Raw genomic sequence first — 24,081 nt, forward strand, 5'->3', positions numbered from 1 at the left:
TGGCAACTAATTCCATCTCCGTATCCACTGGGATCTTGTACACAAATGACTTAAGATATCCCTATAGGAAATAATTAAGAGGATTCAGTTCAGGTGACCTTGCAGGCTGTGGAATAGAGCCTCCCCTTCCAATCTAATGACGAAGAAATACAACATTGAGATGGGTGCGAACATCCACACGGAAGTGAGGCATTGCACTATTGTGTTGTATCCACATCATCGCATGCACAGTGAAGGATGCATTGTCCAACAACTCAGGTAGAACTCTTTTGAACAAACCTCAAGTACAGGTGGCCATTCAGATGGCCCAGTAGAAGATAAGGCCCAGTGAGATTGTTAACTACAATGCCAGCCCAGACGTTCACATCAAAATGTACTTGATGGTGTGGCTCTACTGCAGCATGAGGGTTTTCCTCATGCCAAACATAGCTATTCCTGCTGTTCGAAATACCACCACGATCAAATAATACCTCATCAGTAAACAGCACAATTTGGAGGAAATATGGTCGATCAGTCCATTGTTGGAGCAACCACTGCCACAATGTGACCCATGGTGCGAAGTCAGTCACATTGCATCGACTCGTTGTGGGTGATATGGGTATAATTATTGTTCTTAGAGTACTTGCCACAGGCAAGTATGTGCAGTGCCCATTTCACATGCAATACAACGAGTACTGTATGTTCCAGCACCTCCTCTTCAAAATCGAGTGTGGGTCAATCCATTTCAGATCATCCAATATAAATAAAATTTTTTGCTAACATTTTTTATTTTCCTGATTTTTTTTAAAATCATGTGTACCATATGTGTAGACAATCACAAAACACTGCTTGAAAAACTTTATAAGCCATAGTTTTTTTTCTGGCAGACATTTTATAATGGAAAATGAGGTTTGCGGAGAGTTTAATTGCTAAGTTAATTTTGAAAGATATCAGAATAATTCAAAAACCAGTGTGTTTAGCATGACATGAACTTTAGGCATACATTTTTCTAATTTTTCTATCATGTAAGAGAGTCAGGCAAACTCTTTCTGTAAAGACTCGGAAAAAATTTATTAGTTCTTACTTTTCAAGACCATAAATTTTTACGAAGGAAGAGAGACTCACTAATAATACATTGTTTCTTTGTTGATTGCTTACATAATAGCTCCAGTACAAGTTTTAGTCCTGAGAAAGCACTCCTGTTTTTCTAGAGCTTTTCAAAAATGTCCAAAAACCTTTTAACGTAAATTTTCACAGTTCAGTTTCTAAAAAGGGACTGAATGAAAACAAGTGGAAATTGTACAGAATGTTCTTTATACTAATAGGAAAATCTTGCAAAAACTTCTGTTCGAAGCACAATCAACTGGTTTTTAGCAGTTAAGGTGCGGTAAACATTAATGATAGGTTGTGTTAACCTGTCTATATGTTGTTGCTTAGTGATTAAACAGTTGTGGGAGAGGATAAGAAGAGGTAGAACAGTTTACGATATGTTTTTACAAAATTGTGTTGTGGAACAATGGCCACATCACCAAATACATCTGTCAACTTCCTTTGTACACAGATGTCTTGCAATAACATGCTGAAAGTTTTAGATATATATCATTATGGTCTACTTATGCAGTGTGTGAAATTTGGCTTGGATACTACTTGTCCCTTTTGTGCTACCACCCTTCGAAAATCCATGTTTTTCAGGTAATTTTTGAATTTTTTTTATTTTTGTGTGCATGTAACTCTGTTTGTGTAACTGACATGGGCATGATGAGTTCTGTGTGTGATTAGGCCACATTAAGCTTACCACAAAAAAATTTATACCCTTTTTGAGTGAATTATATTTGGCATAGAGGGCTCCTACAATATGTACCTTTCAACATATTACATTTTTTAAATCACATTTTGGAATTTTTTTATTTTCCCTCAGAATTATGTTGTTGGTGTTTTGATTCATGGAGTGTGTTCTCTAAATGGATGTTACTGGGTTGTAAAAATTTCACTGGACTTTGTAGAAAAGTTCCAAAGTTATTAAGACCAGACGTTGGGTCTAAAGATAGATTGCCAGATGCGAGTTGCAATTTCCGGGTCACACCACCTTCTTTCACAAATCATATTTCTGGAACTAATTGGCAGGGGAAACTAATACTGTGTACACGAGTGTTCCACACATGGTAGAATTAGTGTGCTGAATTTCAGTCAAATCTGAGACTATGAGCTGGAGCCCCTGGTTGAACTGACATGGAATGACCCAACTGACCTGTGAAAATTCAAGTTAAAAGGTTTTTGGCCATTTTTGAAAAGATCTAGAAAAACAGGAGTGCATTCTTAGGTCTAAAACTTATACTGCAGCTAATTAAGTAAGTAATATACACAGAAATAACATATTATTAGTGATCCTCTCTTCCTTCATAAAAATTTATGGTCTTAAAAAGTAACAATTAATCATTTTTTGCGAGTCTTTGCAGAAATAGGTTGACTGATTCTCGTGCAAGATGGAAATTTTTTAAAAAATGTATACCTGAAATTCATTTTGTACCAAACCCACTGGTTTTTTCAATTATTCAGATATCTTTTAAAATAACTTGTCAATTAAACTTTCTGCAAACTTCATTTTCCATTAAAATATGCCCAACTGCCAGTTTAAAAATGTCTGCCATAAAAAAAGTATGGCTTATGATTTTTTTCAAGCAGTATTTTGTGACAATCTATAGGAAACACCCGATAAAAAATTTCAGAAAAATAAAAAATGTTGAGCTACATTGTCTGGGTGATTTGAAATGCACTGACCCAAGTGCAAACGGTCCTCATGTTGTCAGGTCCCTCTTTTCTTCTTTTCAATGAACCAGTCTCACCATCGATCAAGAGAAATAAACACTTATCAAGATGAATAAACACTTATCAAGATGAATAATGCCTGTTAGGAAATCATTCCCTGTACAGCCTTTCAGCAGCAAGAGTGTTGCAACATACTTCCCCACGCGCAAGGTGCATGTCAGTGAGTTCTGTGAAACTGTACCGGTAATCCTCCATTGTACGGTATTGTATGTTTTCTGTGAGTAGCAAAGAGTAATGAATGGATCTGTCATTGAGTCATAGTTGTTCTGTCATGGAACAACATAAACATGATACAACAGAGTAAAGTAAAGTAAACAAAACCTGCCTCATGATTTCCTAGTAATTAGGCTCATCCTCATTGTCTCCTTGTAGGAACTAAAGAATGCACATGCAAATAAACAGCACAGTAGATGTAAACTTGTATGCATGTTAGTTGTAAATAAGCTGGAAAACAGTAATGCTAGACAAAATGGTAGACAAGTTTCCTTCCATATTTCCCTAACGTGGTTTCTCCAGTCCCACATTCCCTACCTTAAATTATTCAGCAGACCATTCTCTATATCCTGTTACATTTTTGCATGCTCTTACCGAAAGACCCTGTGTAGCTCTGTATGTGTCATAGCATTATGGAATATATTATGTGCTCTCACATTATGACATTTTTGACCAATGAGAAAATCTTCTCTATAAAAATAAACATCAATCCAACAAACGCAGGTCCTGGGAAACTCAGCTTAACAGATGTAATGAATTTAAGGAATACCCAAAACAAGCATGATAGTGTTCTTTTGGTTTACAATATACAGGTTCTTTCACAGTTAATGTTACACACTTCCAAGAGGTTGCAGAGGGGACTTAATAGATCAAGTTTCGCTTAGGAAACCATGTCTGGAAACAGTTAGTTTCCATGTTACAAGGAAAAAAAGATGTTTAGATTTCACTCCTATTCACTGTGATTCTACACCAGCTGTTTGATAGGACAACCGCCAGGTTCAGAGCGCACAGTGTATCTGCGCAATATGTTCACATAAACTCTGCCCAACATGCATAGTGTATGGTTAATCACTTCTGCCACAGCCATAATCTGTACAACCAGTTCTTCCTCAGATTAGACAGGGGTCGCATAAACAAAACTCTTCATGTGACCCCACAAGAAAAAGTACCGAGGGATTAAATCTGGGAGTCTTGGTGGCCAAACATATGGTCCACCTCAATCATTCCACCTGTCCCCGTGGAAAATGTTCAGGTGTTTTTGGATGTGAACCGAAAAATGTACTGCCATGCCCATCATGCAGGAACTACAGTTCATGCTGAAATGTCCAATAGAACGTCTTCCAAAAATTCTGCGAGCACTTTTTGCAGGAATATCAAGTACATGACACTTGTTAGGTTGGGAGGCCCAGTCACATGACCATTGCAGATACCTGCCCAGACATTGATGCTGAAGGTGTGCTGAAATCTTCATATACATGTGGGTATGGGTTTTTCTTAATCCCAAATGTGGCTATTTCGAGTGTTCAGAACACTTTCCCTGTTGAAATGTGCTTTATCGGTGTACAAACTTTGCCTTGGAAACTGAGGAAACTCCACACAGTAGTGTGAAAACCAAGTACAGAAAATGACATGTGGCACAAAATCCACTGGGAGCACGGCATGTACCTTGTAGAGATGATAAGTGTGGAGTTGCTGTTCTTGCAAAACATGCCAGCAGATGATTAAGACACATGCAAGTCACAAACAGTGGCTTAAGTGCTTGTTGATGGGTTCTCTTCCACTTGATGAAGCACTTCCTCTTCCATTACTACAGTGCACTGCTTTCTTGGAGCACCACAGTTCTTCTGTCGCTTGTTAAATTTCCACTTTCCTGCAGCCATTGTTATACTCTGGCTAACTTGGGATGAGATGGAGTCATACAATTTGGATTCTACTCATGGTACAGATGAGCTTATATTCCATTGCGGCAAGCTTCACCATAAATTAACAGCATATCAGTGTACTCTGCGAACATTTACTCAGGCATCCTGTTACTGCAGTGAAAGTCACCTAATGTCAGCTGAAACATCACCAGCAAGCATGAAAACAAGGCAGATGGAAAAGGTGGACATTGTGTCTTAATGCCATTTGTGAATGTGGGTATCCTACGATAACAGGCGAACTATGTAACAAACATCTAGTGTTCGACTGAGTAGCTCTTGTTTTTCTTGTATCATGGAAACGAACTGTTTCTGAACATGGGTTTCTGTGTAAAATGAGCTACTAAGTCCCATCTCGAACATCTAGAATTGTGTAACATGAATTGTGAAACACCCTGTATATATATATATATATATATATATATATATATATATATATATATATGAATGAGTAAATGGATAACATTAGAAACTCCATGATGCTAATCACAGACAGTGCAGGTGTTTGCAGGAAAGAAAAAATGCCAGAAGACTATAGTAAGTTACAGGAACACCTGCAGGGCGGCAGTTGACCCTGGACGTAAATGAAAATAACATGTTCAGCCTAAATAAGCAAAGAAATACAACTGTTGGTGACAAATCACTGAAAATAGTAACTGCTGTAAAGTATCTAGGAGTAACCTAAAATGGAATGACCACATCAGATTAATTTTAGGAAAAGCATACGCTTGGCTGAGATTGTTTGGAAGACTCTTGAGGAAATGTAATCCATCCAAAAACGTGGGGGTTTACAAAACACTTCTCTAATTGATTACTGAGTATTGCTCACCAGTCTGGGACCCTTACCAAGTTTTATTAATAGGAAGTGGGGAGAGAGAGAGAGAGAGAGAGAGAGAGAGAGAGAGAGAGAGAGAGAGAGAGAGAGAGAGAGAGCATATATCCACGAAGAGTGGTGTCTTTTGTCACGGTGTTGTATAGTTTGGATGAGAGTGTTATAGAAGCACTCCATGACCTCTATTGATTGATGTTACAGGAGAAACTTAATGCACCATAAAGTCATTTACTGTTGAAATTTCAAGACCATGTGTTCTGGGAAAAGTAGTGTTACACATTACTTTCTCCAACTTGCAGCTTGCAAAACGACTACAGAGATAAAATCATAGATGGAGGTTTACTGACAATCATTCATTGGATTGCAGAGTATTGTATTCTTCCCTCTTGGAGATGCTAATAGCGTGACATGCTCTACAAGCACTTACTTTCTCGCTGAATTGTAATAAACCTCTTTCTTAAAGAAGACAGTTAACTTTCAAACCCCTCCTGTCTCGAATGCACACTAGGGTGATTGTCCGCTTCCTTCTCTGCACTGTATCAACTGCAATGCTGATGATGCTGCCGCCTCTTGAGATTGTCCCATATATCTACACTCCTGGAAATGGAAAAAAGAACACATTGACACCGGTGTGTCAGACCCGCCATACTTGCTACGGACACTGCGAGAGGGCTGTATAAGCAATGATCACACGCACGGCACAGCGGACACACCAGGAACCGCGGTGTTGGCCGTCGAATGGCGCTAGCTGCGCAGCATTTGTGCACCGCCGCCGTCAGTGTCAGCCAGTTTGCCGTGGCATACGGAGCTCCACCGCAGTCTTTAACACTGGTAGCATGCCGCGACAGCGTGGACGTGAACCGTATGTGCAGCTGACGGACTTTGAGCGAGGGCGTATAGTGGGCATGCGGGAGGCCGGGTGTACGTACAGCCGAATTGCACAACACGTTGGGCGTGAGGTCTCCACAGTACATCGATGTTGTCGCCAGTGGTCGGTGAAAGGTGCACGTGCCCGTCGACCTGGGACCGGACCGCAGCGACGCACGGATGCACGCCAAGACCGTAGGATCCTACGCAGTGCCATAGGGGACCGCACCGCCACTTCCCAGCAAATTAGGGACACTATTGCTCCTGGGGTATCGGCGAGGACCATTCGCAACCGTCTCCATGAAGCTGGGCTACGGTCCCGCACACCGTTAGGCCGTCTTCCGCTCATGCCCCAACATCGTGCAGCCCGCCTCCAGTGGTGTCGCGACAGGCGTGAATGGAGGGACGAATGGAGGCGTGTCGTCTTCAGCGATGAGACTCGCTTCTGCCTTGGTGCCAATGATGGTCGTATGCGTGTTTGGCGCCGTGCAGGTGAGCGCCACAATCAGGACTGCATACGACCGAGGCACACATGGCCAACACCCGGCATCATGATGTGGGGAGCGATCTCCTACACTGGCCGTACACCTCTGGTGATCGTCGAGGGGACACTGAATAGTGCACGGTACATCCAAACCGTCATCGAACCCATCGTTCTACCATTCCTAGACCGGCGAGGGAACTTGCTGTTCCAACAGGACAATGCACGTCCGCATTTATCCCGTGCCACCCAACGTGCTCTAGAAGGTGTAAGTCAACTACCCTGGCCAGCAAGATCTCCAGATCTGTCCCCCATTGAGCATGTTTGGGACTGGATGAAAGCGCGTCTCACGCGGTCTGCACGTCCAGCACGAACGCTGGTCCAGCTGAGGCGCCAGGTGGAAATGGCATGGCAAGCCATTCCACAGGACTACATCCAGCATCTCTACGTTCGTCTCCATGGGAGAATAGCAGCCTGCATTGCTGCGAAAGGTGGATATACACTGTACCAGTGCCGACATAGTGCATGCACTGTTGCCTGTGTCTATGTGCCTGTGGTTCTGTCAGTGTGATCATGTGATGTATCTGACCCCAGGAATGTGTCAATAAAGTTTCCCCTTCCTGGGACAATGAATTCACGGTGTTCTTATTTCAATTTCCAGGAGTGTATATGAGCAAACTGTCCAGGAGATCTAGGTAAAGGAAAAAGTTCCTTACAGGGTCACTCGCTAGTTATTGGCTAGTCACAAACCTTGCATACTACCATTTGCACTTACAGTGCTGTTGTTGCTATGTATTGCTCCATGAAGCTTCGAGGTTGTGAAATCGTTCAGTGTCATGGTAGCATTGCCATCCCCTCGTCCAGCTGTGCAACAAGCCATCAAACTCTCGCCTCACCAGCTACACAACTGACAGGCCAGAAAGAACAGAAGGAATACTCCCGTGAAGACTTCCTGCGTCCCTCCAGCCAACCAACATGTGAGTCTTCCTCTGCTAACCAGAAAGGCTCAAAGAAGCCCAACAAAGGCAAACGGTCTTCTTCATAGACTCAAAGCTCCTCTTCGGTGGTGTCGCCACGTGATACCTTTGCCTGGCTGGCCTCCATGTCACCAGTGCACACCACCGACCATTTTTCTGCGTTGGGCTCCACAGGCCAACTGCACAAGAAAGTCGATGCTTTTGTGGACCTCATGGAGCAGGATCCTCCTGCCTCTGTGCCCTGTAGCAGTGAGTCTTTGCCGGCTGGCTCTCATCAGCTGCCGAGATGACACCCCTTCATTTTTTCCTCATCATGACTCTCCTCCAATATAATGTTTGTGGCCTTCGATCCAACAAATAGGATTTATGGTTGCTTTTAGAGTCAGTGTCCATTTGTATTGTACCTTCAGGAAACAAAATTGTGTCCTCATGAGCAATTTGGGCTTTTCCATTTCTTCCCGAACCATTTTGACCTTCCCCCCGAGGTCGGCATTCCATCTCGTGGGGGAATCATGCTGCTCATACGGGATTACATTCATAGTCAACCCATCTTCCTGACTACCCGTCTTGAAGCTGTTGCAGTTCGCTTTTTCCTTCCTCTCTTGACCTTTTCCCAGTGTACCATTTGTATCTCCCCATCATTTGATGTCACCAGGGTAGACTTCCTCCAGCTTACTAGGCAGCTACCTCCTCCATTTCTGCTGCTCATTGAGTTGAATATGCACCATCCCCTTTGGGGTTCTACCAGAGCCTGTCAGAACCTCTTGGCTGACTTCTTAATCAACTTAACGTGCTCTGCCTTAACGTAGGAGCACTCACTTTCCTTTCAGACTCTTTGTACACCAATTTCCTTTTGGACGTATCCTGCACTGCCCACCTTGACCATCGTCTCGCTTGCCCATCGTTTTGAGTGTTCCGTTCTTTCTGACACCTACTAAAGCGACCATTTCCCGTGTGCTATTCTTTTGTTGACTCCTACCCCACCTGTGTCCACACCCAAATGTCAGCTTACTAAGGCCAACTGGCAGTTTCACTCCTCTCCAGTTGTGATGACCAGGTGCAATATCTAACAAACGTTATCCTTACCCCTGCAGGATATTCTGTTCCTTGCACTTCCTTTTTACCACTCCGTATCCCGTCGCTCGGCGGACTGAGGCATGCTGTGATGCAATTCGTGCACGGAGATGTGCTCTCTACATTTTTAACCATCATCCTAGGATGACAAACTGCTTTCATTATAAAAAGATGCATGCACCATGTCATTGTGTTCCTCGGGATAGCAAAAAAGTTAGCTGGATTTCATTCACTAGTTCTTTTAACAGTTCCACCCCCTCCTCTGTAATGTGGGCCAAGCTCCAACGGCTCACTGGGACGAGGCTCAATTCCCCGATTTCTGGCCTAACAGTAGCAGACAATGTCATTGTGGACCCTATTGCTATCCCCAACACCTTGGGCTGCCATTTTGCGGAAATTTCGAGCTCTTCCCACTATCACCCTGCCTTCCTCCATCAGAAATAAGTGGAGGCGGCTCAGCCGATACCCTTGTTTTCTCAGAATCATGAGTGCTATAATGCTGCCTGTACTATGAGGGAGCTAGATTGTGCTCTCACTTCATCCTGATCCTCTACTTCAGGGCCAGATGCTGTTCACATTCAGATTTTGCAGCACCTTTCACTGGTGGGTGAGCACTTTCTGCTTAACACATACAACTGCATCTGGGCAGAGGGCACGTTTCCCAGATGCTGGCATGAAGCCACTGTCATACCCATACCTAAGCCCGGTAAGGACAAACAACTTCCCTCTAGCTACTGCCCCATTTCTTTTACCAACTGTGTTTGCAAGGTGATGAAAAGTATGATTCGTACCTGGCTGGTATGGTGGCTTGATTCTCGCAATTTACCAGCAACATTGTAAAGTGTGGCTTCAGGCGCACTGTTCTGCAGTTGACCATCTCGTAAGTTTTTCCACCCATATCATGAATGGTTTTCTGCGGATATCCCAGACGGTGGCTGTGTTTTCTGATTTGAAGAAAGTGTACAAGACATGTTGGAGGACTGGTATCCTCTGTACTCTCTACATTTGGGGCTTCCATGGCTACCTGCCTTGAGGAATTTTTAAAAGACAGTATTTTCAAGGTCCATGTGGGTTCTGCCTTGTTGGACACCAGGCAAAATGCTGTGCTTCAGGGTTCCACGCTGAGCGTCATCCTCTTTGCTATTGCCATTAACCATATAATGGCCTGTCTCCTGTTGGGCATCTCTGGCTCCCTTTTTGTTGATGATTTAGCCCTCTACTGCAGTTCTCGATGGACCTTTCTTATTGAGAAGTGTCTTCAGGAGCATTGACAGTGGCTTTCATTTTTCCATTGACAAAACCATTTGTTTTTTTGGGAGCGCAATTGGTTTCTCCCACCATCTTCACATCTTGAGCCTGTTGCTCTTCCGTTCATTGAAACTACGAAATTCCTGAGGCTCATGCTTGATAGGAAACTCACTCAGTCCTTCCACATGTCTTACCTGGCAGCTACTGTACACGTCCCTCAATGTTCTAAATGTCCTCAATGGTACTTCGTGGGGTGCAGATCGAACTACCCTCCTCCGTCTGTTTGAAACTAGGCTATGGGTGCTTTGTTTATGAATCTGCATGTCTGTCCCTCTTAAGCCATCTCAATTCTATCCATCATCGTGGCATCCTTTTGGCCACTGGCACCTTTTACACTAGCCCAGTTGAGAGTCTGTATGCAGAAGCTGCTGAACTACCATTGTCCTACCACCGTGACTTTCTCCTCAGCAGGTATGCATGCCATTTATTTGCCATGTGTGGCCACTCACTCTATGCCTCTTCCTTTGATGACTCCTCTGGTTGCCAGTATGGGGCACGTCCCTCTTCTCTGTTACTTCCTGGAGTTCGCTTTCAGCTCTTGCTCCAGCAGCTTAACTTCACGCTGCCTGCAACTTTCCTGGTGGGTGTGAACCCTGCACCACCTAGTCTTTGCGTGGCGGCCCGTGTTCACCTTGGCCTTCACTCACTTCCTAAGGACTCGCTCTGTCACCTTTGGTTTCACGATCTTCACATGGAACTTTGCTGTAGTACCTTCGTGTACACTGATGGCTCTCAGACTGACCATGGTGTGGCTTCATCATTGGCACTGACATTTTTCGGTATTAGCTTCTGGCACACTGCTCAGTATTTACAGCAGAGCTCTTTGCCCCGTATCAGGCCACGGATTACATCCGGCGACACAGGCTTTTCAGTTGTGTCCTCTGCTCAGAATCTCTTAGTGCCCTTCAAAGCCTCTGTACACTGTACACTGCCCAATCCTTAGTGCAACGTGTCCAGGAAAACTGTCACTTGTTCACTTGTGATGGAGCCACTGTGATGTTTATCTGAGTTTCTGGTCATGTTAGTCTGCCAGGAAACAAGGCTGCCGACACTGCTGCCAAGGTTGCAGTCTCGTACCTCAGCCCAGTAGTTCCTATTATCCCTCCGTTGATATCTGCATTGCCGTCTGTCAGGAGGTGGTGTCATCTTGGCATCACTGTTGGTCCTCCATTCATGGGAATAAGGTGCAGATTATTAATCCTCTCGCAATGATTTGGATGTGACCTCCTCTTGGCTTTGCCTCTGTGAGGAGATGATTTTAATTAGGTTGCATATTGGGCACTGCCGTTTTAGCCATCGCCATTTGTTAAGTGGTGCTCCCCCACCACTTTGTGCACGTTGCGCCCAACTTTTTCCTGAAGGAATGCCCATTTTTTAACTGTTTACGTTCCTGCTTGGGTTTGTCGTGTGGGCTGTCAACTGTGTTTTTCTTTTTATCCGTTGTAGCAATATGGTGAAAGCCATTTAATTTTTATTTCTGGACCTCTGTTTCTCTATGGTGTATTTTATAGACCTTTCTCGACGTTCCTGTTTTTAGCTGTCTTCTCCTTCGTCGATTGGCATTGACTTGTGGTCATTTTTAACTCCTGTCTGTCTTCATGCTCTATAGTTTTGATGTGGGCACATATGACCCTAGTTGTTTTTGCACCCCCCCCCCCCCCCCCCCCAAAAAAAAAATCACTTTCATTGGTTGATGTCCAACAAGAAGTTGTTAATGTCTACATTACTTTTTTGTGTGGATTTGTCATTTGCAAATAGAAATGGCCTTAAGAGGGTTCTTGGATGGATACATGTTTCATAAATTCTGTTACTCAATTCAAGTGGAAGCCAGAATAATTCTTTCAAAATGGTATGGTCAAAATCGTACTCATATTGACCAATATGAGCTTATTCTCTGTGTCTAAAGACATTGTTGTTAACACTTAATGTTCTTGGATAAGATTTTCTGATTTGTTTTAAAGAAATTCAGTTGTTATTAAGCCCCTCATCCGGGCAGTTAAAGTTTCTCTGTCCAATATGAGGTGTGTCCATGACGGAAGTTCAGCAGTCTGCAAATCTCATGTGAAATCCAAAAACAAACAGTTTTCTTAATCTATAGGGTATTGCGCACATAATAATAGCACACTTTTTTGAAATTTGACAAAATAAAATGTCAGACATTTGGAACAAAGATGTAGTTTTGTTGTGTTTTTTCTCTCTTTTGCAATAACTAAAAAATAAATTAAAATAAAAAATAGATCATCACTGCTTGTGGACATGCCTGAGGAATAATTCAGCCAAATTTCAGAAAGCCATCTTATTAGTGTGGCTGCAATCCATTTTATCAGCTTGAGATACAGTTTATCTCAAGCTGACAGAATGGACTACAGACACACTAATGAAGACAGCGTTCTGAAATTTGGCTGAATTACTCCTTAGGCATGTCCACAAGTAGTAATAGGCTGGTTTTTTTTATTTTAATTTATTCATTAGTTATTACAAGAAAATGCCCAAAAAACACAACGAAACATCTTTGTTTCAACATCCATTGTTTTATTATTTTGTCAAATTACAAAGAACTGTGCAATACCCTACAGATTAAGAAAATTGATTGTTTTTTTTTTTTCTCCCCCCCCCCCCCCCCAGAATGGATTTGCAGACCACAGGACTTCCATCACGGACATGCGTCGTTCTGAATAGAGCAACTTTAGCTCCCCAGGTAGGGGGCTTAGTGATGACTGATTTTTTTTTCTTTTTCTTTTTTTTTTAAGTTTCCCTGAATCAATATACAATATGCAAAGAGATTTACATTGATTGCTTCATTACTTTTTTCCAAAAAAAGATCACTTATATTATAGACTGACTGAGGAGAACAGACCCTTAATACAGTCACATTTATTCTTGAAACTTCCTGGCATGCAGAGTAAAAAGTTAATTCTGGATATTTACTCTTGATTGGGAAGTTATTGATTTTACCTAAATATTAGGAACAATTCAGAATGGTTAGGGATTCTTGTGTACTGCAAAGTTTGAACTGAAGGATCCAAATGTAGTAAAATTTCCAGCAAATCCACATCACAAATTGGCTTCTGTTAATACTTACATGTGTGTGCTTACTGTTGTTTCATGGCCAAGAGAGCCACACTAATTAATGCGCCCCAGGTAGCAAGAATAAATGAGCTTCAGTTATACTCAAAAACCAAATACAATAAAACAAGTCATTTGGACTTGCATATGCACCACTAAGTTCTGTTGCAACAATAGTCACTGAGATTGTATTGTGGGAGGTCTTGCAAATGCAATGTTGGTGTGACCGTATTTGTGGATAGCGGTATGGCTTGAGGATGGTCATGGAGAAGGTCCTAGTGAGGCGGAAGCTTGTAGCCGCTCGGAGGCAACATGGCTGCTGCGGACAGTCTGCAGAGGTGGCTCCTTTGGACAGGTCGTGACAATGTCTGGCATAATCCGAGAGTGACAGTGATTTGCACACAGCTGTGACTGGCTTTAGGTCCAGTGTGGAAAACTCAGACAAAAAATGCAGAGTGAAGACTTGTACATGGCCTGGAGTGACCCCAGATGCGAATCGGGTCCTATCGGCTGGGTGGCATCGTTAATAGTCACCCAGCAGAAGAGTTCTGCCACAGTGATCAGTGGGCATATGACCTATGTATAGATAATTGGTGTCCACAGTGGCAACACTAATTGCAGCAACTATCACACTGTTAGTGGTGAAGCTGGCACCATGTGTTACTGTGGTGGCTGCAGGAGGCCCAGTTGACAACATTGCGGTGTGCTTATGTTGTTATTGAATTGTTTGCCTGCATCTCCCGCATGATGTTACCAGTGTCCTGAAGAGGCAGCAGGCCACAATCAAACACCTGCCTTGCTTAACAGAGGATGCCAGACACTCATCAATGAACTGCAATGGTTAGGTTATCAATTTATTATGAAACTGTTTTGGAACCAAAACCTGCCTCCTCATGACGAATGAAATGAGGTGCAAAAAGTTATGTAAATTGAAGAGATGATTTTTTACCAGAAGTGGACAATTTACCTGAACTCTATGGAACCAAAAGCTGCTTTGGTACAAGAACTTAATTAATGTAACAATTTTAAGCTACAAAATTAAATTTTAATCAAATCCATTTCTGATCATAAGAGAAACATTGAATCAAATGTGAGTTTTAAAGAAACAGAATGTATCCACAAGCTGCAGTCGTATTCTAAATGTGAAATGGATTGGAGCTCTAGTTGCCGTGAGCTCACCTTTCACGTTTCTCATTTTTTAAAAGACATTTAGTGTGACAGTAATATGTCAGTGTAGGAATTGAAGAGGGAGGACGGAGGAGGAAATGAGGGCATCTTATGTAGACTATGTATGTAAGAATAAGTCCTCAGTCTGTTTAACACAAATAATTATGTCAGGGACACTATGCTATTATCATTTACAATAACAAACTCTATATTTGCATCTTCCCACCTGCGGAATGAGGGAAAAGGAGTGGGCAGGTTTTGATGCTTACCCACTAAACCCTGATTTGGTCAGTTTTATTATTAATAATTGTTCTTATATAATTACAATTTTGTTAGAATTAATGTTAAAGGAAGTATCTTCTTTTAAAGTTGATATGTACATAAATTAGATTCCACCTTCCACAGACTTTTCATTGGAACAGAATTTATGCTTGTGTCTTCCCTTTCAGATGACTGTGGTGATCATGTTGTTGTTATAAATAGCAAAGATATTGCACTGCCAGGAAATGAGTGGCAGAAGAGAGCTTATTTTCATCATACAGGGTATCCAGGTGGAGCTTCATGGACACTGGCATGGGAACTTCATAACAAGGATCCAACGATGGTAATTAACTTTGTGCTTTGTTTTTAGTGGATACATAATTTAAATTATGAGACTGGAAGAATGTGGCACATAGTTTTTCACAGTCCCTTTCGTTACGTTCTTGAATATGGAAAGAAGATTTCTGGGTTTTTCATCAGCATTTATAAACATAAAGTAGAGAAGTTTACAAGCTTAAGACGGTCATCTGTGCTCTAGTTTCGAATGTTTTGACATTACAGTTGTCTACTTATATGTTATTATCCAGAAGTATGACACTTTGCATTATGTATATTTTTGTGATGTCTAAAGTTATTTAGTTTTAGAATCTGAAGGTTGATGCCTGGGTCAGTGGTGCTTTTAGGATAGTTTCTCTCTCTTATTGTGGCTTGCACTTTAGCCTTTGGCAGTGCTTCAGGGACTGAAAAAATTGGAGGTGTGTTGTGATTTGGATTGTAGGTTGCATTGGTGGTCATCTTACAATTAGCTGGCTGAATTGCTGCTCAGATCAGAGGAAGGCAATGACATACCAGCTATTATAGGACAAAATAACAAATTGGTTGATCATTAATGAAGAGGCATACATCACCCAGGGTAGAAAATGGAATTATGCTCTATTGAAGAGGCAGTAGGTACATACAGAAATAAAAAAGGCAACAATTGTTGGCTTTCAAAATCATGCTCTCCTTTATCCAGCAAAAGAGATGGGAAGGTACAAGTAAGTGTGACTGCTGAAGGATTAAGGATGGATGCTCTCCAGGATCAAGAACATGGGGTCAGTGTTAAGGTGAGAGAAAGTAAACAGAATATTATAAACAATGTTTTGAAAATAGTAACATTTTTATAATTTTTTTATTAGATTGCATAGTCAGACTAAAAAAAAAAAATTAAGTTTATAAAACCGAACTGATCTTTAAAATCCCTGAAAATCATCATCCAAACTTTCCTCTTCCTCGCCATTGTTATCCTCTTCATATATGAGATGGTCTTCAGTGCCAGCTAGAGCATTACTTATGCTGCACTTCTTGAATGATTTAACAACAATATCTTATCTCACTCTAGACCATGACTGTTTTATCCACTGACACACTCGATTGATTGTAGGTCGTTTTAAAGCTCCCTTCAGAGTCAATTCATCACCCATTTGTTCCATTCCTCTCTCATATACACTTTAAATGATTTATTTATCGAGACATCAAGAGGTTGCAGTTGTGAAGTAAGTCCTCTTGGAATAACGGCAAAATCTATATTTCTCTGTTTCAGTTTCTCTTTCACAGGTCCCCCCCTCCCCCCCAAATGACTACTAAACTGATCTAACAGAAGAAGAGAACTCTTCTTCAATAAAGCACATTCACTTCTTTCCTACACTCTGTTAATCCGTACCTTTGTAACAGTCTCATCCATCCAACCCTTGTCATGTATGTGAACGACGACACTTGGCAGTATTTCAGAAGGTTTTGTCACTGTTTTGCGCTTGAAAATGAACATAGGATTAAGTTTAATGCCATCAGCACAACATGAAATGACAACAGTGTAGTGCATTTGTTCAGGTCCACTTGTTTTTATAGTTACAGTTTTAGCATCTTTCATGAGAACAATTATGTTACTCAGCACATCAAATGTCAAATGAGTTGCATCCATATTAGCGGTTTGGTTTAGTTCCACACTGATTTTGTTTCGATGTTGAATAATAAAGCGATGATAAGATAATATTTTCTCTTCGTACTCTTGTGGCATTTTCTGAGATATTTTAATTTTGGTTTGCGTGCTCCGTCCATGGCACTTCATAAACCTATAGCACCAACCAACCTCACCCTTAAAGTCTGTTATGTTCCACTGTAGCGCTGTTTTGCAAGTGTGTATTTGAATAATTTTGAATCCATTTCAGTACTTCATCTTCTAGTTTTAGCCATTTTGCATTCAGTCCTCTATTGGTTACTTACGTGCCCCATTGATCAATCTCACGGTAACCATTATGATGTGGAACGTGTTGAGTGCATGAGAAATGCACACATGAATGAAGGGTTCTTCTTCTTCTCCTTCTCCTTTTTTTTTTTTTTTTTAAAAAAGCTTAAAATTTTTGTTACCTATCCCAAGCCCTTAAATGGCATAAAATATTATACCTATAGATTTATACCTGTCTATCAGACTTTCTATTTCATCTGGTAATTTATCGAAAAGTTTTACAGCAGCATATTTTACTCCTTTCTGTGCCAAAGATAGGTTAAGTAGAGGATAGTGTAAGTCTTTCTTTCTTCTGGTGTTATAATCATGAATGTTTAAACTGATCCATGTTGTTGAGAACAAATTTCATTATTGATTAAATGTACTGTGGGGCTGTTGTAAGAATTCCTATCCTTTTAAAGAGATGCCTACAAGATGTGTGACTATGAGCCCCACACATTATTCTAACCACTGTCTTTTGAGCAGCGAATACTTTTTGCCCAAGTCTTGAGTTACCCCAAAATATTATTCCGTATGACTTCAAGTAATAATTTATAATATTCCGTATGACTTCAGAGCCCCCCCATGACCATGGGCCTTGCCGTTGGTGGGGAGGCTTGCGCGCCTCAGCGATACAGATGGCCGTACCGTAGGTGCAACCACAACGGAGGGGTATCTGTTGAGAGGCCAGACAAACGTGTGGTTCCTGAAGAGGGGCAGCAGCCTTTTCAGTAGCTGCAGGGGCAACAGTCTGGATGATTGACTGATCTGGCCTTGTAACAATAACCAAAACAGCCTTGCTGTGCTGGTACTGCAAACGGCTGAAAGCAAGGGGAAACTGCAGCCGTAATTTTTCCCGAGGGCATGCAGCTTTACTGTATGATTAAATGATGATGGCGTCCTCTTGGATAAAATATTTCGGTGGTAAAATAGTCCCCCATTCGGATCTCCGGGCGGGGACTACTCAAGAGGATGTCATTATCAGGAGAAAGAAAACTGGCATTCTATGGATCGGAGCGTGGAATGTCAGATCCCTTAATTGGGCAGGTAGGTTAGAAAATTTAAAAAGGGAAATGGATAGGTTAAAGTTAGATATAGTGGGAAATAGTGAAGTTTGGTGGCAGGAGGAACAAGACTTCTGGTCAGGTGACTACAGGGTTATAAACACAAAATCAAATAGGGGTAATGCAGGAGTAGGTTTAATAATGAATAAGAAAATTGGAATGCGGGTAAGCACGAAGCCCACACCTATTACAGTAGTACAAGTTTATATGCCAACTAGCTCTGCAGATGACGAAGAAATTGAAGAAATGTATGATCAAATAAAAGAAATTATTCAGATAGTGAAGGGTGATGAAAATTTAATAGTCATGGGTGACTGGAATTCGGTAGTAGGAAAAGGGAGAGAAGGAAACATAGTAGGTGAATATGGACTGGGGCAAAGAAATGAAAGAGGAAGCCGCCTGGTAAAATTTTGCACAGAGCAAAACTTAATCATAGCTAACACTTGGTTCAAGAATCATAAAAGAAGGCTGTGTACATGGAAGGAGCCTGGAGATACTGACAGGTTTCAGATAGATTATATAATGGTAAGACAGAGATTTAGGAACCAGGTTTTAAATTGTAAGACATTTCCAGGGGCAGATGTGGACTCTGACCACAATCTATTAGTTATGAACTGTAGATTAAAACTGAAGAAACTGCAAAAAGGTGGGAATTTAAGGAGATGGGACCTGGCTAAACTAAAAGAACCAGAGGTTGTACAGAGTTTCAAGGAGAGCATAAGGGAGCAATTGACAGGATTAGGGGAAAGAAATACAATAGAAGAAGAATGGGTAGCTTTGAGGGATGAAGTAGTGAAGGCAGCAGAGGATCAAGTTGGTAAAAAGACGAGGGCTAGTAGAAATCCTTAGGTAACAGAAGAAATATTGAATTTAATTGATGAAAGGAGAAAATATAAAAATGCAGTAAATGAAGCAGGCAAAAAGGAATACAAACGTCTCAAAAATGAGATCGACAGGAAGTGCAAAATGGCTAAGTAGGGATGGCTAGAGGACAAATGTAAGGATGTAGAGGCTTATCTCACTAGGGGTTAGATAGATATTGCCTAAAGGAAAATTAAAGAGACCTTTGGAGAAAAGAGGACCACATGTATGAGTATCAAGTGCTCAGATGGAAACCCAGTCCTAAGCAAAGAAGGGAAAGCAGAAAGGTGGAAGGAGTATATAAAGGGTCTATACAAGGGTGATGTACTTGAAGACAATATTATTGAAAGGGAAGAGGATGTAGATGAAGACAAAATGGGAGACAAGATACTGCGTGAAGAGTTTGACAGAGCACTGAAAGACCTGAGTCTAAACAAGGCCCCGGGAGTAGACAACATTCCATTAGAACTACTGACGGCCTTGGGAGAGCCAGTCATGACAAAACTCTACCAGCTGGTGAGCAAGATGTACGAGACAGGCGAAATACCCTCAGACTTCCAGAAGAATATAGTAATTCCAATCCTAAAGAAAGCAGGTGCGGACAGATGTGAAAATTACCGAACTATCAGTTTAATAAGTCACAGCTGCAAAATACTAACGCGAATTCTTTACAGACAAATGGAAAAACTAGTAGAAGCCGACCTCGGGGAAGATCAGTTTGGATCCCGTAGAAATGTTGGAACATGTGAGGCAATACTGACCTTGCGACTTATCTTAGAAGCTAGATTAAGGAAGGGCAAACCTACGTTTCTATAATTTGTAGACTTAGAGAAAGCTTTTGACATTGTTGACTGGAATACTCTGTTTCAAATTCTGAAGGTGGCAGGGGTAAAATACAGAGAGCGAAAGGCTATTTACAATTTGTACAGAAACCAGATGGCAGTTATAAGAGTCGAGGGGAATGAAAGGGAAGCAGTGGTTGGGAAAGGAGTGAGACAGGGTTGTAGCCTCTCCCCGATGTTATTCAATCTGTATATTGAGCAAGCAGTAAAGGAAACAAAAGAAAAATTCGGAGTAGGTTTTAAAGTCCATGGAGAAGAAATAAAAACTTTGAGGTTTCGCCGATGACATCGTAATTGTGTCAGAGACAGCAAAGGACTTGGAAGAGCAGTTGAACGGAATGGATAGAGTCTTGAAAGGAAGATATAAGATGATCATCAACGAAAGCAAAATGAGGATAATAGAATGTAGTCGAATTAACTCGGGTGATGCTGAGGGTATTAGATTAGGAAGTGAGACACTTAAAGTAGTAAGGGAGTTTTGCTATTTGGGGAGCAAAATAACTGATGATGGTCGAAGTAGAGAGGATATAAAATGTAGACTGGCAATGGGAAGGAAAGCGTTTCTGAAGAAGAGAAATTTGTTAACATCGGGTTTACATTTAAGTGTCAGGAAGTCATTTCTGAAAGTATTTGTATGGAGTGTAGCCATGTATGGAAGTGAATCATGGACGATAAATAGTTTGGACAAGAAGAGAATAGAAGCTTTCAAAATGTGGTGCTACAGAAGAATGCTGAAGATTAGATGGGTAGATCACATAACTAATGAGGAAGTATTGAATCGGATTGGGGATAAGAGAAGTTTGTGGCACAACTTGACCAGAAGAAGGGATCGGTTGGTAGGAAATGTTCTGAGGCACCAAGGGATCACCAATTTAGTATTGGAGGGCATTGTGGAGGGTAAAAATCGTAGAGGGAGACCTAGAGATCACTATACTAAGCAGATTCAGAAGGATGTAGGTTGCAGTAGGTACTGGGAGATGAAGAAGCACAGGATAGAGTAGCATGGAGAGCTGCATCAAACCAGTCTCAGGACTGAAGACCACAACAACAACAACAACAACAACAACAATGACTTCAGAGAATGAAAGTATGCAAAGTAAGTTAGCTTGCTAATTTCTATACCCTCAAAATTAGCAATTATTCTGATTGCAAAATTTGCTGAACCTAGTCACTTCAGGAGATCCAAAATATGAATTTTCCATTTAAGATAATTATCTACATGTACACCCGAAAACTTGGTATGCTGTATCCTGGCTACTGACTTCTGTTGATGTGTTATATTTATCGAAGGAACTGTACTCCTTGCAGTAGAAAATTGGATGTACTGAGTATTTTTAAAGTTCCGAGCAAGCCCATTTGCCCCTATTTGCACATTTAGCCTTCCTCATTTTATTCAGTTCTTTTTTACTAGCCTGCCACTTGTTAATGGTTTTTTTTCTGTTGGTGGAGGTTTGAAATGCCACTCAGCTTGCTTTGTTTCCATGTTCTTCTGCATATGCTGTTACTTTCAATTTATAGTCTGCATCATATGAATACCATTAATTTTTTTATATTACAAAACTAGCTACTAACAAAAATATTGTACTGTTACCAATAACACAAATCACTTTCAAATCAAGTTCACTGGCACTGTAGAATGGAATGATGAATCATAGGCTAGACAGTGTTCTGGGTTTTGGTGACGGGGTGGGAGGAAGACATGTTAGCAAGCTTGTGAATCCCTGCAACTCATGTTAGTTGCATCGGTGCACTGCTGCTGCCAGTTGAAGCCATTGTTGCCAGTTAGGTAGGTTTGCCATGGCATTGAACATATGACTATTTTTAAGACTGGCAGGAATTTTAAATCAAACCCTGGACTTTTTATATTAATTTCGAGTACAAGATGCACTTGAATTTTGAAGACAATTTTTCGTAGAAAAAAGTGCATTTTAATAGTCCATAAAATAGGTTAATTATGGTTCTCAGAATTATTCTGTATATGGATTTGCACCTTTGTACTTGTAGGGAACATGCATTTGTAAAATAAGATGGAGTATGTGATTTAAGTGAAGTTAGTGCTTCATAAATTAATATGTAATGTCTTGCAAGGGAGTGTATATTATGAGAGTTCTTGAAAACATGATTTAACCATTGAACCATTAGGTTGTAGTTATGGTGGCAGGTCCCAACTTTAGGATTGTCTCACAGCTGCACCACTGGGCTGCCATTATGGCATGATGGAAGCGTTCATTTTAAGGGAATAAAGAGTGTATAATTCAACAATGCTGAAGCTAGGGGTATGAGGATACATTTTAGAACATGTGACGAAATTACACTAGATGTCATAACATGTTGGAGCACCTTGTCACGGGCCAATGGGGCACTAGTGTGTGAAGTTGGCATCCTGACCAGAATTGTTGCTATTGGGTCCAACACTGTTGTATTTGTGGTTTTGAAAGCTTAACATTTGCCTTATCTCATGTTTGCGCCTGTATTCATTGCTGCCAGATAACTCTTCCTGTTATTTCATTGCAGTTGTAGGAAACTTAATTATTAATTGAGCAGTATTACCACAGATCTGATTAAATTACTTGCATTTTCCAATAAATTTCTTAAACATTGGCTATTTGGTTATGATTTTTGGTATTTGTTGAAGGGTCTGCTTTTGTTCGACTTGTTCATCAATTGTAACTTCCTTTTAATTTAAAGAAAGTTCCAATGAGAACTATAAATGTTATGTTCACATAATTCACTGATGGTGATGGTGATTTTGAAATATGCAATATTGGAGGAGAAGGAGTGAGTTAGAACAAAATTCAATGGCCAAAGAGTTAATAACTGCCCAAAACTTAAGCTGTTTTGTTGTGCACTGCAACAGCACTTCAGCAGGAGGATTGAGTAACACCAATAGTTTCTATTACATTTAATGTATTAAACACCAGTGTTGCATACAGTGAGCTTCATATTTCCTGGTCTCGTTTCTTTCTTTTGACTGTCTGGAGGAAGGTGTTTCATTCTGCAAAGGAGTGAATACCCACTGTAATCAGAAATGGTGTTAGGTTCATATACAGAGTGTCTGAGAGATGTCAGGTTGTCATGGTACCTTGGTTGCCTTATGGCAACCATCTTGTCTTCTCCAAAGGTAATCCAGTAGCTTCAAATGTATTTAATTCATTTCCCAAGTGATTATGGGTGTGTGGGCTATTAGGTCCACAGCCTATTCAAATCAATGCCCTGCATAATTTTACCATGGCTTATAGAGTGAGTACGGGTTCAGATATTCCAAATGGTTTATTTGGAACCTGTGAGATCCATGTCAGCAATATTAAGTTACTTTCTGTGTATCACACTGGAAAGGAGATTAAATATGGGGAAGATATTATAAAAATAATTTGGGACTGCAGTGTTTGCAAAGGGTATGGGAATAAAACTTCAAATGGTAGTAATACAGTGTATGAAATAGTAATAAAATAATAAATATACCTTGATGTTTATTTTTCCTTTGTAGATTCACACAAAATATATGTATATGCAGGGTGTAAAGCCTTTATACTATTAATTCTTGATTATGTTTGTAAGGATCACTTCTTCAATAAATTGCTATAATGGTGGCCTTCAACCTTTTGCTTAATGTTGGAACAGAACTCACATTATATGCTCGCTGTCCACTGACTGTGGCTAATTCATACTGTCTTCCCATACAGGAAGTGAGAAACATGAGAAAGTAGGTAGAGATGTACAGTCTACCTTATCTGTAATTTACTATTATCACAGGCCATTATTTGCTGAATTACTACATTGACCTTTTATTAAATACTTTACAAATGTACAAGAATGTGCTGAAAGTAATGCCTCCATTTTTTTTAACTCTTAAAGCTTTTTAAATAACACAAATTTTGTTAATGTTGTAAATCTTTATTCTTCCTGTCTATGTATTTGCAACTGTCTGTCACTAGAGGGCTCCAAATCATAGCATGTAACATGGTGGTGTGTAATGTAACTATGTTGATGTGTGAGAAACAGCATGCTGTGATTGAGTTTTGAATGTAGAAAGTTCCTCCACACACATCCTTCAGCATGAGAACATGAAACACTCCTGATTGAATTTCATTGATTGTTAATAAGTGAATAGTGGCCTAACGTTTAATTTTGATGTGATGTGACAGTGACTTAATAGATAAATGGTAATTGGGTTTAGTTGCTTTGAGAGTAATTTCTAATCAGAATACAGGTGCTCAGCGATGTTAAACACATTGTAGAGGGGTTTTTGCAATAATCTGTGCCAACTTTGCACTGTTTGATCAATGTATTCTGTTTACAC

At 40.7% G+C, this 24,081-nt stretch overlaps 1 protein-coding gene across 1 annotated transcript in view; it reads left to right on the forward strand.

Moving 5' to 3' along the window:
* Positions 1-24,081, forward strand: part of LOC126273373 (39S ribosomal protein L13, mitochondrial) — a 37,973-nt gene that overhangs the window by 10,780 nt on the left and 3,112 nt on the right. Inside the window, exon 3 of the mRNA XM_049976925.1 lies at positions 14,940-15,094. Within this exon, the coding sequence (XP_049832882.1) occupies positions 14,940-15,094 (155 nt within the window). The remainder of the gene's footprint in view (positions 1-14,939; positions 15,095-24,081) is intronic.

This window comes from Schistocerca gregaria, chromosome 5 (assembly GCF_023897955.1).
Source record: "Schistocerca gregaria isolate iqSchGreg1 chromosome 5, iqSchGreg1.2, whole genome shotgun sequence".
NCBI lineage: Eukaryota > Metazoa > Arthropoda > Insecta > Orthoptera > Acrididae > Schistocerca > Schistocerca gregaria.